At 45.3% G+C, this 19,694-nt stretch overlaps 1 protein-coding gene across 10 annotated transcripts in view; it reads right to left on the bottom strand.

Moving 5' to 3' along the window:
* LOC106613940 (dedicator of cytokinesis protein 1) overlaps window positions 1–19,694 on the bottom strand; it is a 729,054-nt gene that overhangs the window by 642,559 nt on the left and 66,801 nt on the right. For all 10 annotated transcript variants that reach the window (XM_045701156.1, XM_045701154.1, XM_045701151.1 and 7 more), the window contains exons 10-11: window positions 15,560–15,695; window positions 10,311–10,383 (exon numbers count right to left, since the gene is read on the bottom strand). In XM_045701156.1, coding sequence (XP_045557112.1) covers window positions 10,311–10,383; window positions 15,560–15,695 — 209 coding nt within the window. The remainder of the gene's footprint in view (window positions 1–10,310; window positions 10,384–15,559; window positions 15,696–19,694) is intronic.

The raw sequence follows: 19,694 nt of genomic DNA on the forward strand, positions 1-19,694 counted from the left end.
GCAGGGAGAGAGGAGGAGGGGAGGAGAGGGCAGGAAGAGAGAGGAGAGGAGGACAGAGAGAGGAGGAGGAGAAGAGAGGCCAGAGAGAGAGAGAGGAGAGGAGAGGAGAGGAGGAGAGAGAGAGGAGAGGAGGAGGAGAAGAGAGGGCAGAGAGAGAGAGGGAGAGGAAGGCAGAGAGAGAGAGCAGAGGAGGAGGAGAGGAAGAGGAGGAGAGGAGATTACAGTAGAGGAGCAGGATGAGGAACCAACACGACAGAGACATGTTAGATTACAGTAGAGGAGCAGGATGAGGAACCAACACGACAGAGACATGTTAGATTACAGTAGAGGAGCAGGATGAGGAACCAACACGACAGAGACATGTTAGATTACAGTAGAGGAGCAGGATGAGGAACCAACACGACAGAGACATGTTAGATTACAGTAGAGGAGCAGGATGAGGAACCAACACGACAGAGACATGTTAGATTACAGTAGAGGAGCAGGATGAGGAACCAACACGACAGAGACATGTTAGATTACAGTAGAGGAGCAGGATGAGGAACCAACACGACAGAGACATGTTAGATTACAGTAGAGGAGCAGGATGAGGAACCAACACGACAGAGACATGTTAGATTACAGTAGAGGAGCAGGATGAGGAACCAACGTTAAGGAAGGAAACACAGAAGAGATGATGGTTTAGGACATTGTGCCAGCCAACTCTAGTGTCCTTCTAGTAACAAAGCAAGATAGTGAAGCAAAGGTGTCTCAGTTTCCTACCATCTTCATGTCTAAAGCATTAAGGAAATGATGGAGCCTACCTACCCATAGAGGTGACATAGATGAAGTAAAGGACGACTAAAACAGGATTTATTTATGTGAGGGGTCTAGCGCTAGGGCACCGTCTAGGCCACCGTCTAGGGCACAGGCTAGGGCACAGGCTAGGGCACCGTCTAGGGCACAGGCTAGGGCACAGGCTAGGGCACAGGCTAGGGCACAGGCTAGGGCACCGTCTAGGGCACCGAGCCATATTGATTGTGAGGAGCAGTGACAGAGTACAGAGCAGGAGAAAACAGCAGATGTAGTTTGGGAAGCTGGGGAGTCACATGATGTGGCAGCTGCTGTGAGAGCTGAGAGAGACAGATGTGGGGCGTTGTGTGTCTGTAGCGCAGGGGCATTAAAACAAGGGGAGGAAAAAGAGTAGCTACAACCAGTGTAGCTACAACCAGTGTAACTGGTAGCTAGAACCAGTGTAGCTACAACCAGCGTAACTGGTAGCTAGAACCAGTGTAGCTACAACCAGTGTAACTGGTAGCTAGAACCAGTGTAGCTACAACCAGTGTAACTGGTAGCTAGAACCAGTGTAGCTACAACCAGTGTAACTGGTAGCTAGAACCAGTGTAGCTACAACCAGTGTAACTGGTAGCTAGAACCAGTGTAGCTACAACCAGTGTAACTGGTAGCTAGAACCAGTGTAGCTAGAACCAGTTTAGCTGGTAGCTAGAACCAGTGTAGCTACAACCAGTGTAACTGGTAGCTAGAACCAGTGTAGCTACAACCAGTGTAACTGGTAGCTAGAACCAGTGTAGCTAGAACCAGTGTAACTGGTAGCTAGAACCAGTGTAGCTACAACAGCTGTAACTGGTAGCTAGAACCAGTGTAGCTACAACCAGTGTAACTGGTAGCTAGAACCAGTGTAGCTACAACCAGTGTAACTGGTAGCTAGAACCAGTGTAGCTACAACCAGTTTAGCTGGTAGCTAGAACCAGTGTAGCTAGAACCAGTTTAGCTGGTAGCTAGAACCAGTGTAGCTACAACCAGTGTAACTGGTAGCTAGAACCAGTGTAGCTACAACCAGTGTAACTGGTAGCTAGAACCAGTGTAGCTACAACCAGTGTAACTGGTAGCTAGAACCAGTGTAGCTACAACCAGTTTAGCTGGTAGCTAGAACCAGTGTAGCTAGAACCAGTTTAGCTGGTAGCTAGAACCAGTGTAGCTAGAACCAGTTTAGCTGGTAGCTAGAACCAGTGTAGCTAGAACCAGTTTAGCTGGTAGCTAGAACCAGTGTAGCTAGAACCAGTGTAGCTGGTAGCTAGAACCAGTGTAGCTAGAACCAGTGTAGCTGGTAGCTAGAACCAGTGTAGCTAGAACCAGTGTAACTGGTAGCTAGAACCAGTGTAGCTAGAACCAGTTTAGCTGGTAGCTAGTACCAGTGTAGCTAGAACCAGTGTAGCTGGTAGCTAGAACCAGTGTAACTGGTAGCTAGAACCAGTGTAGCTAGAACCAGTGTAACTGGTAGCTAGAACCAGTGTAGCTAGAACCAGTGTAACTGGTAGCTAGAACCAGTGTAGCTAGAACCAGTGTAACTGGTAGCTAGAACCAGTGTAGCTAGAACCAGTGTAACTGGTAGCTAGAACCAGTGTAGTTAGAACCAGTGTAACTGGTAGCTAGAACCAGTGTAGCTAGAAACCAGTTTAGCTGGTAGCTAGTACCAGTGTAGCTAGAACCAGTGTAGCTGGTGGCTAGAACCAGTGTAGCTAGAACCAGTGTAACTGGTGGCTAGAACCAGTGTAGCTAGAACCAGTGTAGCTAGAACCAGTGTAGCTAGAACCAGTGTAACTGGTAGCTAGAACCAGTGTAGCTAGAACCAGTGAAACTGGTAGCTAGAACCAGTGTAGCTAGAACCAGTGTGACTGGTAGCTAGAACCAGTGTAGCTAGAACCAGTGTAACTGGTAGCTAGAACCCGTGTAGCTAGAACCAGTGTAGCTAGAACCAGTGTAACTGGTAGCTAGAACCCGTGTAGCTAGAACCAGTGTAACTGGTAGCTAGAACCAGTGTAGCTAGAACCAGTGTAGCTAGAACCAGTGTAACTGGTAGCTAGAACCACTGTAGCTAGAACCAGTGTAGCTGGTAGCTAGAACCAGTGTAGCTAGAACCAGTGTAACTGGTAGCTAGAACCACTGTAGCTAGAACCAGTGTAGCTGGTAGCTAGAACCAGTGTAGCTAGAACCAGTGTAGCTGGTAGCTAGAACCAGTGTAGCTAGAACCAGTGTAGCTGGTAGCTAGTTTCCTAGCTTGTTGATGAAGTTGTAAGGCATTTAAAAGTTATGGGTCAGATTCATCGACTCTTGAGGATGAAAGGCGGTTCCAGTGGACGATGTCACCATGGTAACATTTTTGAATGTTAGGACAGTATATTTTATCCAAACTTATTTTTCTCCATCCCATGAGTGTTTGCGAGTTATCTGATCAGATCAGACAGTCTACGTGAGACAATGGTGAGACCGGCTCATAGTGATGTCTGGAATGGAGTAAATGGAATGGCATCAAACCCAAGGATGCCATGTTGTTCAATACCGGTCCACCTATTCTGTTCCAGCCATTACTATGAGCCCGTCCTACGATTTAAAGTGCCACCAGCCACCACTGGAGAGTGCAACGACAACGAGAAAAGGAGTGTAGGAGAACAAGTGATGGGAGAACGAGAGGAGAGGTGTCAGAGAAGAGGTGCAGTACAACAGGGGTTTTCAAAACCTCTCCACCGGGAACTCGTTCCATGGATTTGAACTATTCCTCAGCTAGCACACCTGATTCAACGTGTCAACAAATCACCGAGGCCAAATCAAGTGAGCTAGTTCAGGGCTACGACAAAACGGTGAAACGTCAAGGGGGGGGGTCCCAGAGGAGAGCTTTTAAGACCACTGCAGTATAACTAACCAACTCCCTCAGGGTTTTAACAGGGTTTCAATCACATCCATTTCAACATGTTACCCTGGATACACACAACACCGGTATCAACAGTACAGCCAAAATGGCACCCGATTCACAATATAGTGCACTACTTTTTACCAGGGCTCTACATAGGGAATAAGGTGAGGTGAAAACAAGGTGTCTCCTCTAGTTAAGACTCAACTCGTCTTCACTTTGAGGTGTAAACAAGGTGTCTCCTCTAGTTAATACTCAACTTGTCTGAATGATGCATAGCATTTAATGGAATACATATAGCATGTTTATACAGTACAGTATGTTTATACAGTACAGTACGTTTATACAGTATAGCATGTTTATACAGAATAGTATGTTTAAGGGTAGAAATGAAGTAAAGAAGAGCTTGATTGAATTAAAAATCAGCAATAACATTGACTAACATCTAACCATTTCCTCTTCCTTTAGACTTTAACTAAATCATAATAAATTAGATTAGAAAAGGCCATCGTAGCCCTGGTCCAAGTCTTACAGGGAAAGATGTTGCCGCTGGCAACAATAAGGAGGAACGTGACATTATATCTCAAGCTTTGATTTACAAACGTGAGGGCCATTTCCGTCTCCAAAACGAAGCTGTTTGCATGCCAGAGATCTCTAACCAATTATATAGTTACATCAAACAGTCCTTTTTTTAGGAACGGTAACTTCCTGTTTAGTTTGCCTTTAGAACAGGGTCGTAGCTAAAAACTCAAGCTGCTATTAAGGAAACTACCGACACTGGAAATTCATCACTACGATATTGTCTGTGTGTGTGTGTGAAATTCAACCTTGCGTCCAACACACACCTACTTCTCTCCCTTTTCCTCTGTGTAAATGTGAAGTCTAACCCATGATTTATGTTCCTAGATAGAGCTGTTAACTGAAGAGATCTGCCTACCGTGCCAACTAAACTAAACTGCTTGGTTCCTACGACTGAGCTCCAAATCACACTCTATTCCCTACATCCTTCACTAAGTTCAAAAAGTAGCGCACTATATAGGGAATAGGGTGGTAGTGCACTATATAGGGAATAGGGTGGTAGTGCACTATATAGGGAATAGGGTGCCATTTGGGGTCAATAGTAGTGCACTATATAGGGAATAGGGTGCCATTTGGGGTCAATGCTAGTGCACTATATAAGGAATAGGGTGCCATTTGGGACTCATACTAAAGCATTTCCAATTATGAAATCCTCTCAGGAACACAGGCAGTTAATGAGATCGCCTTAATTTAGTCACAGTGGAATAGTGGAGGGCCTGAGTCCCAAATGGCACCCTATTTCCTATATAGTGCACTACTTTAGACCAGGGCCCATAGGGTAGTAGTGCACTACTTTAGACCAGGGCCCATAGGGTAGTAGTGCACTACTTTAGACCAGGGCCTATTGCGTAGCAGTGCACTACATTAGACCAGGGCCTATAGGGTAGCAGTGCACTACATTAGACCAGGGCCTATAGGGCAGTAGTGCACTATATAGGGAACAACATGCCACCAACAAACTCTGACACTACACATCCAAATATATCTGACCAATTCCGTAAAGTCAGTGTGGAAGAGGTGAAAAAGAAGATTGTTGTCTATCAACAATGACAAGCCACCGGGGTCTGACAATCTGTGTGGAAAATTACTGAGCATAATAGCAGAAGATATTGCCACTCCTATATTGCCACATCTTCAATATAAGCCTACTAGAGAGCGTGTTCCCTCAGGCCTGGAGGGAAGCTAAAGTCATTCCACTACCTAAGAATAGTAAAGACCCATTTACTGGCTCAAATAGCCGACCAATCATACAACAAAATACACCGTATGAAACAACGGGGACTGTGAAGAAACACACACAAAAAGGTAGACACACACATACATGGTAATATTGTTGTGTGGTGGTATTATACATTTAGTATTGTAGATGTGTAATAATGTTATATGATGTACTGTGTTTTATCTTTTGTTTTATACGTGCTTTAATGTGTTTGGACCCCAGGAAGAGTAGCTGCTGCCTTGGCAGGAACTAATGGGGATCCATAATAAACCCCAGGAAGAGTAGCTGCTGCCTTGGCAGGAACTAATGGGGATCCATAATAAACCCCAGGAAGAGTAGCTGCTGCCTTGACAGGAACTAATGGAGATCCATAATAAACCACATGAAGAGTAGCTGCTGCCTTGGCAGGAACTAATAGGGATCCATAATAAACCACATGAAGAGTAGCTGCTGCCTTGGCAGGAACCAATGGGGATCCATAATAAACCCCAGGAAGAGTAGCTGCTGCCTTGGCAGGAACTAATGGTTATCCATAATAAACCCCAGGAAGAGTAGCTGCTGACTTGGCAGGAACTAATGGTTATCCATAATAAACCCCAGGAAGAGTAGCTGCTGCCTTGGCAGGAACTAAATGGGGATCCATAATAAATCCCAGGAAGAGTAGCTGCTGCCTTGGCAGGAACTAATGGGGATCCATAATAAACCCCAGGAAGAGTAGCTGCTGCTTTGGCAGGAACTAATGGGGATCCATAATAAACCCCAGGAAGAGTAGCTGCTGCCTTGGCAGGAACTAATGGAGATCCATAATAAACCCCAGGAAGAGTAGCTGCTGCCTTGACAGGAACTAATGGAGATCCATAATAAACCCCAGGAAGAGTAGCTGCTGCCTTGGCAGGAACTAATGGGGATCCATAATAAACCCCAGGAAGAGTAGCTGCTGCCTTGGCAGGAACTAATGGGGATCCATAATAAACCCCAGGAAGAGTAGCTGCTGCTTTGGCAGGAACTAATGGGGATCCATAATAAACCCCAGGAAGAGTAGCTGCTGCCTTGGCAGGAACTAATGGGGATCCATAATAAACCCCAGGAAGAGTAGCTGCTGCCTTGACAGGAACTAATGGAGATCCATAATAAACCCCAGGAAGAGTAGCTGCTGCCTTGGCAGGAACTAATGGGGATCCATAATAAACCCCAGGAAGAGTAGCTGCTGCCTTGGCAGGAACTAATAGGGATCCATAATAAACCCCAGGAAGAGTAGCTGCTGCCTTGGCAGGAACTAATGGTTATCCATAATAAACCCCAGGAAGAGTAGCTGCTGCCTTGGCAGGAACTACTGGGGATCCATAATAAACCCCAGGAAGAGTAGCTGCTGCCTTGGCAGGAACTAATGGGGATCCATAATAAACCCCAGGAAGAGTAGCTGCTGCCTTGGCAGGAACTAATGGAGATTCATAATAAACCCCAGGAAGAGTAGCTGCTGCCTTGGCAGGAACTAATGGGGATCCATAATAAACCCCAGGAAGAGTAGCTGCTGCCTTGGCAGGAACTAATGGGGATCCTTAATAAACCCCAGGGAGAGTAGCTGCTGCCTTGGCAGGAACTAATGGGGATCCTTCATAAACCCCAGGAAGAGTAGCTGCTGCCTTGACAGGAACTAATGGGGATTCTATAATAAACCCCAGGAAGAGTAGCTGCTGCCTTGGCAGGAACCAATGGGGATCCATAATAAACCCCAGGAAGAGTAGCTGCTGCCTTGGCAGGAACTACTGGGGATCCATAATAAACCCCAGGAAGAGTAGCTGCTTCCTTGGCAGGAACTAATTGGGATCCATAATTAACCCCAGGAAGAGTAGCTGCTGCCTTGACAGGAACTAATGGGGATCCATAATAAACCACATGAAGAGTAGCTGCTGCCTTGGCAGGAACTAATAGGGATCCATAATAAACCCCAGGAAGAGTAGCTGCTGCCTTGGCAGGAACTAATGGTTATCCATAATAAACCCCAGGAAGAGTAGCTGCTGACTTGGCAGGAACTACTGGGGATCCATAATAAACCCCAGGAAGAGTAGCTGCTGCCTTGGCAGGAACTAATGGGGATCCATAATAAACCCCAGGAAGAGCAGCTGCTGCCTTGGCAGGAACTAATGGAGATCCATAATAAACCCCAGGAAGAGTAGCTGCTGCCTTGGCAGGAACTAATGGGGATCCATAATAAACCCCAGGAAGAGTAGCTTCTGCCTTGACAGGAACTAAATGGAGATCCTCATAAACCCCAGGAAGAGTAGCTGCTGCCTTGGCAGGAACTAATGGGGATCCATAATAAACCCCAGGAAGAGTAGCTGCTGCCTTGGCAGGAACTAATGGGGATCCATAATAAACCCCAGGAAGAGTAGCTGCTGCCTTGGCAGGAACTAATAGGGATCCATAATAAACCCCAGGAAGAGTAGCTGCTGCCTTGGCAGGAACTACTGGGGATCCATAATAAACCCCAGGAAGAGTAGCTGCTGCCTTGACAGGAACTAATGGGGATCCATAATAAACCCCAGGAAGAGTAGCTGCTGCCTTGACAGGAACTAATGGGGATCCATAATAAACCCCAGGAAGATTAGCTGCTGCCTTGGCAGGAACTAATGGGGATCCATAATAAACCCCAGGAAGAGTAGCTGCTGCCTTGGCAGGAACTACTGGGGATCCATAATAAACCCCAGGAAGAGTAGCTGCTGCCTTGGCAGGAACTAATGGGGATCCATAATAAACCCCAGAAAGAGTAGCTGCTGCCTTGGCAGGAACTAATGGAGATCCATAATAAACCCCAGGAAGAGTAGTTGCTGCCTTGGCAGGAACTAATGGGGATCCATAATAACCCCCAGGAAGATTAGCTGCTGCCTTGGCAGGAACTAATGGGGATCCATAATAAACCCCAGGAAGAGTAGCTGCTGCCTTGGCAGGAACTACTGGGGATCCATAATAAACCCCAGGAAGAGTAGCTGCTGCCTTGGCAGGAACTAATGGGGATCCATAATAAACCCCAGAAAGAGTAGCTGCTGCCTTGGCAGGAACTAATGGAGATCCATAATAAACCCCAGGAAGAGTAGTTGCTGCCTTGGCAGGAACTAATGGGGATCCATAATAAAAACAAATAGGGAATAGGATGCCGTTTCAGATGCAGGCCCTGTCTACTCTACACACTGCTTCTACGGTAGAGGAGACGACTTCAGGGACAGAGGTCAGAGTACTACCCTAACGTAGACCTAATGTTCTGGTCCATAGAGGTCAGACTACTACCCTAACGTAGACCTTATGTTCTGGTCCATAGAGGTCAGAGTACTACTCTAACGTAGACCTTATGTTCTGGTCCATAGAGGTCAGAGTACTACCCTAACGTAGACCTTATGTTCTGGTCCATAGAGGTCAGAGTACTACCCTAACGTAGACCTTATGTTCTGGTCCATAGAGGTCAGAGTACTACCCTAACGTAGACCTTATGTTCTGGTCCATAGAGGTCAGAGTACTACCCTAACGTAGACCTTATGTTCTGGTCCATAAAGGTCAGAGTACTACCCTAACGTAGACCTTATGTTCTGGTCCATAGAGGTCAGAGTACTACCCTAACGTAGACCTTATGTTCTGGTCCATAGAGGTCAGAGTACTACCCTAACGTAGACCTAATGTTCTGGTCCATAGAGGTCAGAGTACTACCCTAACGTAGACCTAATGTTCTGGTCCATAGAGGTCAGAGTACTACCCTAACGTAGACCTTATGTTCTGGTCCATAGAGGTCAGAGTACTACCCTAACGTAGACCTTATGTTCTGGTCCATAGAGGTCAGAGTACTACCCTAACGTAGACCTTATGTTCTGGTCCATAGGAGGTCAGAGTACTACCCTAACGTAGACCTTATGTTCTGGTCCATAGAGGTCAGAGTACTACCCTAACGTAGACCTTATGTTCTGGTCCATAGAGGTCAGAGTACTACCCTAACGTAGACCTTATGTTCTGGTCCATAGAGGTCAGAGTACTACCCTAACATAGACCTTATGTTCTGGGCCATAGAGGTCAGAGTACTACCCTAACGTAGACCTTATGTTCTGGTCCATAGAGGTCAGAGTACTACCCTAACATAGACCTTATGTTCTGGTCCATAGAGGTCAGAGTTCTACCCTAACGTAGACCTTATGTTCTGGTCCATAGAGGTCAGAGTACTACCCTAACGTAGACCTAATGTTCTGGTCCATAGAGGTCAGAGTACTACTCTAACGTAGACCTTATGTTCTGGGCCATAGAGGTCAGAGTACTACCCTAACGTAGACCTTATGTTCTGGTCCATAGAGGTCAGAGTACTACCCTAACATAGACCTTATGTTCTGGTCCATAGAGGTCAGAGTTCTACCCTAACGTAGACCTTATGTTCTGGTCCATAGAGGTCAGAGTACTACCCTAACGTAGACCTAATGTTCTGGTCCATAGAGGTCAGAGTACTACCCCAACGTAGACCTTATGTTCTGGTCCATAGAGGTCAGAGTACTACCCTAACGTAGACCTTATGTTCTGGTCCATAGAGGTCAGTGTACTACCCTAACGTAGACCTTATGTTCTGGTCCATAGTGGTCCCAACATAGACCACCATAATGTTCTGGTCCATATTTGATGTGTTTATGCAACATGTTCCCATGATGAAGTAGAAACTGAGACATCAATATGGGTTTTATGACTTAGTGTGCTGTAATATGGTGATGGATAGGAGAGAGAGTGTGTGTGTGTGTGTGTGTGTGTGTGTGTGTGTGTGTGTGTGTGTGTGTGTGTGTGTGTGTATTTCATACTCACGGCTGGAAGGGGATGAAATGCTGCTTGTCCTCATCATCCATCTTGCCTGTTATGATGTCAGTCACATCCATTACTGATAGAGATAGAGACATATAGTATAGAAGGTCAATGGTACAGCAGTCTGTTACTGATAGAGACAGGACATATAGTATAGAAGGTCAATGGTATAGCAGTCTGTTACTGATAGAGACATATAGTATAGAAGATCAATGGTATAGCAGTCTGTTACTGATAGAGACAGGACATATAGTATAGAAGGTCAATGGTATAGCAGTCTGTTACTGATAGAGATAGAGACATATATTATAGAAGGTCAATGGTATAGCAGTCTGTTACTGATAGAGACAGGACATATAGTATAGAAGGTCAATGGTATAGCAGTCTGTTACTGATAGAGACATATAGTATAGAAGGTCAATGGTATAGCAGTCTGTTACTGATAGAGACAGGACATATAGTATAGAAGGTCAATGGTATAGCAGTCTGTTACTGATAGAGACAGGACATATAGTATAGAAGGTCAATGGTATAGCAGTCTGTTACTGATAGAGACATATAGTATAGAAGGTCAATGGTATAGCAGTCTGTTACTGACAGAGACAGAGACATATAGTATAGAAGGTCAATGGTATAGCAGTCGGTTACTGATAGAGACAGAGACATATAGTATAGAAGGTCAATGGTATAGCAGTCTGTTACTGACAGAGACAGAGACATATAGTATAGAAGGTCAATGGTATTGCAGTCTGTTACTGATAGAGACATATAGTATAGAAGGTCAATGGTATAGCAGTCTGTTACTGATAGAGACATATAGTATAGAAGGTCAATGGTATAGCAGTCTGTTACTGATAGAGACATATAGTATAGAAGGTCAATGGTATTGCAGTCTGTTACTGATAGAGACAGGACATATAGTATAGAAGGTCAATGGTATAGCAGTCTGTTACTGATAGAGACAGGACATATAGTATAGAAGGTCAATGGTATAGTAGTCTGTTACTGATAGAGACAGGACATATAGTATAGAAGGTCAATGGTATAGCAGTCTGTTACTGATAGAGACAGAGACATATAGTATAGAAGGTCAATGGTTTAGCAGTCTATTACTGATAGAGACATATAGTATAGAAGGTCAATGGTATAGCAGTCTGTTACTGATAGAGATAGAGACATATATTATAGAAGGTCAATGGTATAGCAGTCTGTTACTGATAGAGACAGGACATATAGTATAGAAGGTCAATGGTATAGCAGTCTGTTACTGATAGAGACATATAGTATAGAAGGTCAATGGTATAGCAGTCTGTTACTGATAGAGACAGGACATATAGTATAGAAGGTCAATGGTATAGCAGTCTGTTACTGATAGAGACAGGACATATAGTATAGAAGGTCAATGGTATAGCAGTCTGTTACTGATAGAGACATATAGTATAGAAGGTCAATGGTATAGCAGTCTGTTACTGACAGAGACAGAGACATATAGTATAGAAGGTCAATGGTATAGCAGTCTGTTACTGATAGAGACAGAGACATATAGTATAGAAGGTCAATGGTATAGCAGTCTGTTACTGACAGAGACAGAGACATATAGTATAGAAGGTCAATGGTATTGCAGTCTGTTACTGATAGAGACATATAGTATAGAAGGTCAATGGTATAGCAGTCTGTTACTGATAGAGACATATAGTATAGAAGGTCAATGGTATAGCAGTCTGTTACTGATAGAGACATATAGTATAGAAGGTCAATGGTATTGCAGTCTGTTACTGATAGAGACAGGACATATAGTATAGAAGGTCAATGGTATAGCAGTATGTTACTGATAGAGACAGGACATATAGTATAGAAGGTCAATGGTATAGCAGTCTGTTACTGATAGAGACAGAGACATATAGTATAGAAGGTCAATGGTATAGCAGTCTGTTACTGATAGAGACAGAGACATATAGTATAGAAGGTCAATGGTATAGCAGTCTATTACTGATAGAGACATATAGTATAGAAGGTCAATGGTATAGCAGTCTGTTACTGATAGAGATAGAGACATATAGTATAGAAGGTCAATGGTATAGCAGTCTGTTACTGATAGAGACATATAGTATAGAAGGTCAATGGTATAGCAGTCTGTTACTGATAGAGACAGAGACATATAGTATAGAAGGTCAATGGTATAGCAGTCTGTTACTGATAGAGACAGGACATATAGTATAGAAGGTCAATGGTATAGCAGTCTGTTACTGATAGAGACATATAGTATAGAAGGTCAATGGTATAGCAGTCTGTTACTGATAGAGACAGGACATATAGTATAGAAGGTCAATGGTATAGCAGTCTGTTACTGATAGAGATAGAGACATATATTATAGAAGGTCAATGGTATAGCAGTCTGTTACTGATAGAGACAGGACATATAGTATAGAAGGTCAATGGTATAGCAGTCTGTTACTGATAGAGACACATATAGTATAGAAGGTCAATGGTATAGCAGTCTGTTACTGATAGAGACACTATAGTATAGAAGGTCAATGGTATAGCAGTCTGTTACTGATAGAGACAGATATAGTATAGAAGGTCAATGGTATTGCAGTCTGTTACTGATAGAGACACATATAGTATAGAAGGTCAATGGTATAGCAGTCTGTTACTGATAGAGACAGAGACATATAGTATAGAAGGTCAATGGTATAGCAGTCTATTACTGATAGAGACATATAGTATAGAAGGTCAATGGTATAGCAGTCTGTTACTGATAGAGATAGAGACATATAGTATAGAAGGTCAATGGTATAGCAGTCTATTACTGATAGAGACATATAGTATAGAAGGTCAATGGTATAGCAGTCTGTTACTGATAGAGATAGAGACATATAGTATAGAAGGTCAATGGTATAGCAGTCTGTTACTGATAGAGATAGAGACATATAGTATAGAAGGTCAATGGTATAGCAGTCTGTTACTGATAGAGACATATAGTATAGAAGGTCAATGGTATAGCAGTCTGTTACTGATAGAGACAGAGACATATAGTATAGAAGGTCAATGGTATAGCAGTCTGTTACTGATAGAGACAGGACATATAGTATAGAAGGTCAATGGTATAGCAGTCTGTTACTGATAGAGACAGGACATATAGTATAGAAGGTCAATGGTATAGCAGTCTGTTACTGATAGAGACAGGACATATAGTATAGAAGGTCAATGGTATAGCAGTCTGTTACTGATAGAGACATATAGTATAGAAGGTCAATGGTATAGCAGTCTGTTACTGATAGAGACAGAGACATATAGTATAGAAGGTCAATGTTAAACAGTACATAAAGTCTATAACCTTCTCTCTCTATCGCCGTAGCACAAGCAAGATACATTCTACACATTGCATCGGGGCAAAACAATGAGCGTTTTGTGTGATGTCATCTGAATAGGTATGCTGCCATATAGCCAGCAGTCTGACTCCTGTTTAGCCAATGAATGGAAGGAAGATGAAAAAATGACATTAAATCCCTATGAAGTGCCTGTCTGTGGCTTGCTAGTGCTAGTTTATATGATGTGTAGTCTACATACAGCTGGCTGAAATAGCTTCATGTAACTCCCCTCCTGAACACATAACATTAAATCCCTAAACAACCTGCCTGTGTCATGTTTATGTTTGCAATAGCCTACTGTTACAACAAACAAAGAGCTGCGTCTGTTTCAACTTCTGTGTAGAAGGAGCAGCAGAGTCATGGAGTGACTGACCACGGAGCAGCAGCAGAGTCAAGGAGTGACTGACCACGGAGCAGCAGCAGAGTCAAGGAGTGACTGACCACGGAGCAGCAGCAGGGTCAAGGAGTGAGTGAGCATGGAGCAGCAGCAGAGTCATGGAGTGACTGACCACGGAGCAGCAGCAGGGTCAAGGAGTGAGTGAGCACGGAGCAGCAGCAGAGTCATGGAGTGACTGACCACGGAGCAGCAGCAGGGTCAAGGAGTGAGTGAGCACGGAGCAGCAGCAGAGTCAAGGAGTGACTGACCACGGAGCAGCAGCAGGGTCATGGAGTGACTGACCACGGAGCAGCAGCAGGGTCAAGGAGTGACTGACCACGGAGCAGCAGCAGGGTCAAGGAGTGACTGACGACGGAGCTGCAGCAGAGTCAAGGAGTGACTGACCACGGAGCAGCAGCAGAGTCAAGGAGTGACTGAGCACGGAGCAGCAGCAGAGTCAAGGAGTGACTGAGCACGGAGCAGCAGCAGAGTCAAGGAGTGACTGAGCACGGAGCAGCAGCAGGATCAAGGAGTGACTGAGCACGGAGCAGCAGCAGGATCAAGGAGTGAGTGAGCACGGAGCAGCAGCAGAGTCAAGGAGTGACTGAGCACGGAGCAGCAGCAGAGTCAAGGAGTGACTGAGCACGGAGCAGCAGCAGAGTCATGGAGTGACTGAGCACGGAGCAGCAGCAGAGTCATGGAGTGACTGACCACGGAGCAGCAGCAGGGTCAAGGAGTGACTGAGCACGGAGCAGCAGCAGGTGAAAGGAGTGACTGACCACTGAGCAGCAGGTGAAATGAGTGACTGAGCACGGAGCAGCAGGTGAAAGGAGATAGGCTAAGTGGATAACATAGTTTTTGCAAAAGGAAGTCGGGTTCCAGAATTGCAGCCATTCCGAAACAAGAATAAAGTCTCTAGAAACCAGTAACTTTCAAGCCACACAGTAGAACAGAGCATAGCAATGGAATGAATAGAACTAATATTCCCATTCCAAGTCAACGTTCCGTGATGGGTGGAGCGGTGGCCATATTGATTGTACTGCCAAATGGCAGTGATCTGAGGAGCTTCTCCCCATTCTAGTTCTTCTCCTCAGCTTCTGTTTGGCTGGAGGGACCTGTACTGTGGGTCCAGTCAGTGATCTGGTAACATGGATACACTTACAGTGTAGCTTGTTTCGTGCCAATATTCCACTCCTTATGCTCTGTATCATATGCTAAACATGTTGGGGATATGACACAGGGTACAATAAGTGGAATGTTAGCACAGACTGGTACCCAGGCTAGAGAAAAGTTAGCACAAACAGACTGGTACCAAGGCTAGAGGAACGTTAGCACAAACAGACTGGTACCCAGGCTAGAGGAACGTTAGCACAAACAGACTGGTACCAAGGCTAGAGGAACGTTAGCACTAACAGACTGGTACCAAGGCTAGAGGAACGTTAGCACTAACAGACTGGTACCCAGACTAGTGTCAGTAGTCTATACTCCGGCTCCAGACAGTTTACCTGCTACTCCAAAGGGTCTCCTCAGCCCAGAGGTCAGCTTCTTGGTGTTGTTGTCACGTAGCTCCATCCGTCCAACTCTAACAATCTGACACACAAAGCTGATCTTCTCTCTCTTTAAATCCTCACTCCCAAGGTCCTGGAGAACAATGACAACAACAAATAGACTCAGCGGTGGAATTGGAGGAGAAAAACCACCCAAGTCTACCTGTAAACGTCTTGTATTCCTACACAACTTCAGTTACAGCGGGAAACAAATCATTTATAAAAATAGAAATAGAAAATAGAAAGGCAACATTGCAACAATTGTGTAATGATGCTGTTTAATCAGCTTGTTGACAAGCCACACCTGTCAGATGGATGGATTAACATGTCAAAGGAGAAGAGCTCACTAACAGGGATGTAAAAGGTTTTTGTGCGTACGGAACATTTCTGGAATCTTTTATTTCAGCTCATGAAACATGGGACTAACACTTTACATGTTGTGTTTATATTTCTGTTCAGTGTGGATAGAAGTGTTTCTTAATTGTGGTCCTGGGGACATAAATGGCTGCACATTTTAGTTCCTGCCCTAGTACTACACACCTGACTGAAAGCTTGATGAAAAAGATGAGTTGAACATTTGAACGGGGATGTGTCGTGCCAGGGAACAACAAACAAACCCCTCGTTGGGTCCCCAGGACCAGGACCAGGAAACGCTGAGAAAGAGTAAAGCTATTGTATATTACCATGGAGCTACGCTTTCCAACTGTTCCTTTACACTACACCCTACACAGTGAATGAGTCAGTAGTACCATGGTAACAGTGCTGTCCAACTGTTCCTTTACACTACACCCTACACAGTGAATGAGTCAGTAGTACCATGGTAACAGTACTGTCCAACTGTCCCTTTACACTACACCCAACACAGTGAATGAGTCAGTATTACCATGGTAACAGCCCAACACAGGAAGCTGCTGAGGGGAGGACGGATCATAATAATGTCTGGAACGGAGTAAATGGAATTGTTTAAAGCACATAGAAACCACGTGTTTGATACCATTCCATCCAGACATCACTATGAGCCTGTCCTCCCCAATTAAGATGCCACCAGCCCCCTGTGCTGCCAAAGTGCACATTCAAAATGTGACTTATTGTACACAAATCCAGTTACAGAGTCAATGTATCATTACGATGAGGCCAATAAAGACATCATCCGCTATCCAATCTGGTTTTAGTTTCTCATCAGGCTGATCTGTTTATTAGGCTGCAGCAGTAACACCACCATCAGGCTGATCTGTTTATTAGGCTGCAGCAGTAACACCACCAGGCTGATCTGTTTATTAGGCTGCAGCAGTAACACCACCACCAGGCTGATCTGTTTATTAGGCTGCAGCAGTAACACCACCATCAGGCTGATCTGTTTATTAGGCTGCAGCAGTAACACCACCAGGCTGATCTGTTTATTAGGCTGCAGCAGTAACACCACCAGGCTGATCTGTTTATTAGGCTGCAGCAGTAACACCACCACCAGGCTGATCTGTTTATTAGGCTGCAGCAGTAACACCACCACCAGGCTGATCTGTTTATTAGGCTGCAGCAGTAACACCACCAGGCTGATCTGTTTATTAGGCTGCAGCAGTAACACCACCATCAGGCTGATCTGTTTATTAGGCTGCAGCAGTAACACCACCAGGCTGATCTGTTTATTAGGCTGCAGCAGTAACACCACCACCAGGCTGATCTGTTTATTAGGCTGCAGCAGTAACACCACCACCAGGCTGATCTGTTTATTAGGCTGCAGCAGTAACACCACCACCAGGCTGATCTGTTTATTAGGCTGCAGCAGTAACACCACCATCAGGCTGATCTGTTTATTAGGCTGCAGCAGTAACACCACCACCAGGCTGATCTGTTTATTAGGCTGCAGCAGTAACACCACCACCAGGCTGATCTGTTTATTAGGCTGCAGCAGTAACACCACCACCAGGCTGATCTGTTTATTAGGCTGCAGCAGTAACACCACCACCAGGCTGATCTGTTTATTAGGCTGCAGCAGTAACACCACCACCAGGCTGATCTGTTTATTAGGCTGCAGCAGTAACACCACCACCAGGCTGATCTGTTTATTAGGCTGCAGCAGTAACACCACCACCAGGCTGATCTGTTTATTAGGCTGCAGCAGTAACACCACCACCAGGCTGATCTGTTTATTAGGCTGCAGCAGTAACACCACCAGGCTGATCTGTTTATTAGGCTGCAGCAGTAACACCACCAGGCTGATCTGTTTATTAGGCTGCAGCAGTAACACCACCAGGCTGATCTGTTTATTAGGCTGCAGCAGGAACAACAATGACAGCGAGCCAGGCTGATCTGTTTACTAGGCTGCAGCAGGAACAACGACAGCAAGCCAGGCTGATCTGTTTACTAGGCTGCAGCAGTAACACCACCAGGCTGATCTGTTTATTAGGCTGCAGCAGTAACACCACCAGGCTGATCTGTTTATTAGGCTGCAGCAGTAACACCACCAGGCTGATCTGTTTATTAGGCTGCAGCAGTAACACCACCACCAGGCTGATCTGTTTATTAGGCTGCAGCAGTAACACCACCATCAGGCTGATCTGTTTATTAGGCTGCAGCAGTAACACCACCAGGCTGATCTGTTTATTAGGCTGCAGCAGTAACACCACCAGGCTGATCTGTTTATTAGGCTGCAGCAGTAACACCACCACCAGGCTGATCTGTTTATTAGGCTGCAGCAGTAACACCACCACCAGGCTGATCTGTTTATTAGGCTGCAGCAGTAACACCACCAGGCTGATCTGTTTATTAGGCTGCAGCAGTAACACCACCATCAGGCTGATCTGTTTATTAGGCTGCAGCAGTAACACCACCAGGCTGATCTGTTTATTAGGCTGCAGCAGTAACACCACCACCAGGCTGATCTGTTTATTAGGCTGCAGCAGTAACACCACCACCAGGCTGATCTGTTTATTAGGCTGCAGCAGTAACACCACCACCAGGCTGATCTGTTTATTAGGCTGCAGCAGTAACACCACCATCAGGCTGATCTGTTTATTAGGCTGCAGCAGTAACACCACCACCAGGCTGATCTGTTTATTAGGCTGCAGCAGTAACACCACCACCAGGCTGATCTGTTTATTAGGCTGCAGCAGTAACACCACCACCAGGCTGATCTGTTTATTAGGCTGCAGCAGTAACACCACCACCAGGCTGATCTGTTTATTAGGCTGCAGCAGTAACACCACCACCAGGCTGATCTGTTTATTAGGCTGCAGCAGTAACACCACCACCAGGCTGATCTGTTTATTAGGCTGCAGCAGTAACACCACCACCAGGCTGATCTGTTTATTAGGCTGCAGCAGTAACACCACCACCAGGCTGATCTGTTTATTAGGCTGCAGCAGTAACACCACCAGGCTGATCTGTTTATTAGGCTGCAGCAGTAACACCACCAGGCTTATCTGTTTATTAGGCTGCAGCAGTAACACCACCAGGCTGATCTGTTTATTAGGCTGCAGCAGGAACAACAATGACAGCGAGCCAGGCTGATCTGTTTACTAGGCTGCAGCAGGAACAACGACAGCAAGCCAGGCTGATCTGTTTACTAGGCTGCAGCAGTAACACCACCACCAGGCTGATCTGTTTATTAGGCTGCAGCAGTAACACCACCACCAGGCTGATCTGTTTATTAGGCTGCAGCAGTAACACCACCACCAGGCTGATCTGTTTATTAGGCTGCAGCAGTAACACCACCACCAGGCTGATCTGTTTATTAGGCTGCAGCAGTAACACCACCAGGCTGATCTGTTTATTAGGCTGCAGCAGTAACACCACCAGGCTGATCTGTTTATTAGGCTGCAGCAGTAACACCACCAGGCTGATCTGTTTATTAGGCTGCAGCAGTAACACCACCAGGCTGATCTGTTTATTAGGCTGCAGCAGTAACACCACCAGGCTGATCTGTTTATTAGGCTGCAGCAGGAACAACAACGACAGCGAGCCAGGCTGATCTGTTTACTAGGCTGCAGCAGGAACAACGACAGCAAGCCAGGCTGATCTGTTTACTAGGCTGCAGCAGGAACAACAACGACAGCGAGCCAGGCTGATCTGTTTACTAGGCTGCAGCAGGAACAAC

The sequence above is a fragment of the Salmo salar genome, chromosome ssa18, assembly GCF_905237065.1.
Source record: "Salmo salar chromosome ssa18, Ssal_v3.1, whole genome shotgun sequence".
NCBI classification, from domain to species: Eukaryota; Metazoa; Chordata; class Actinopteri; order Salmoniformes; family Salmonidae; genus Salmo; species Salmo salar.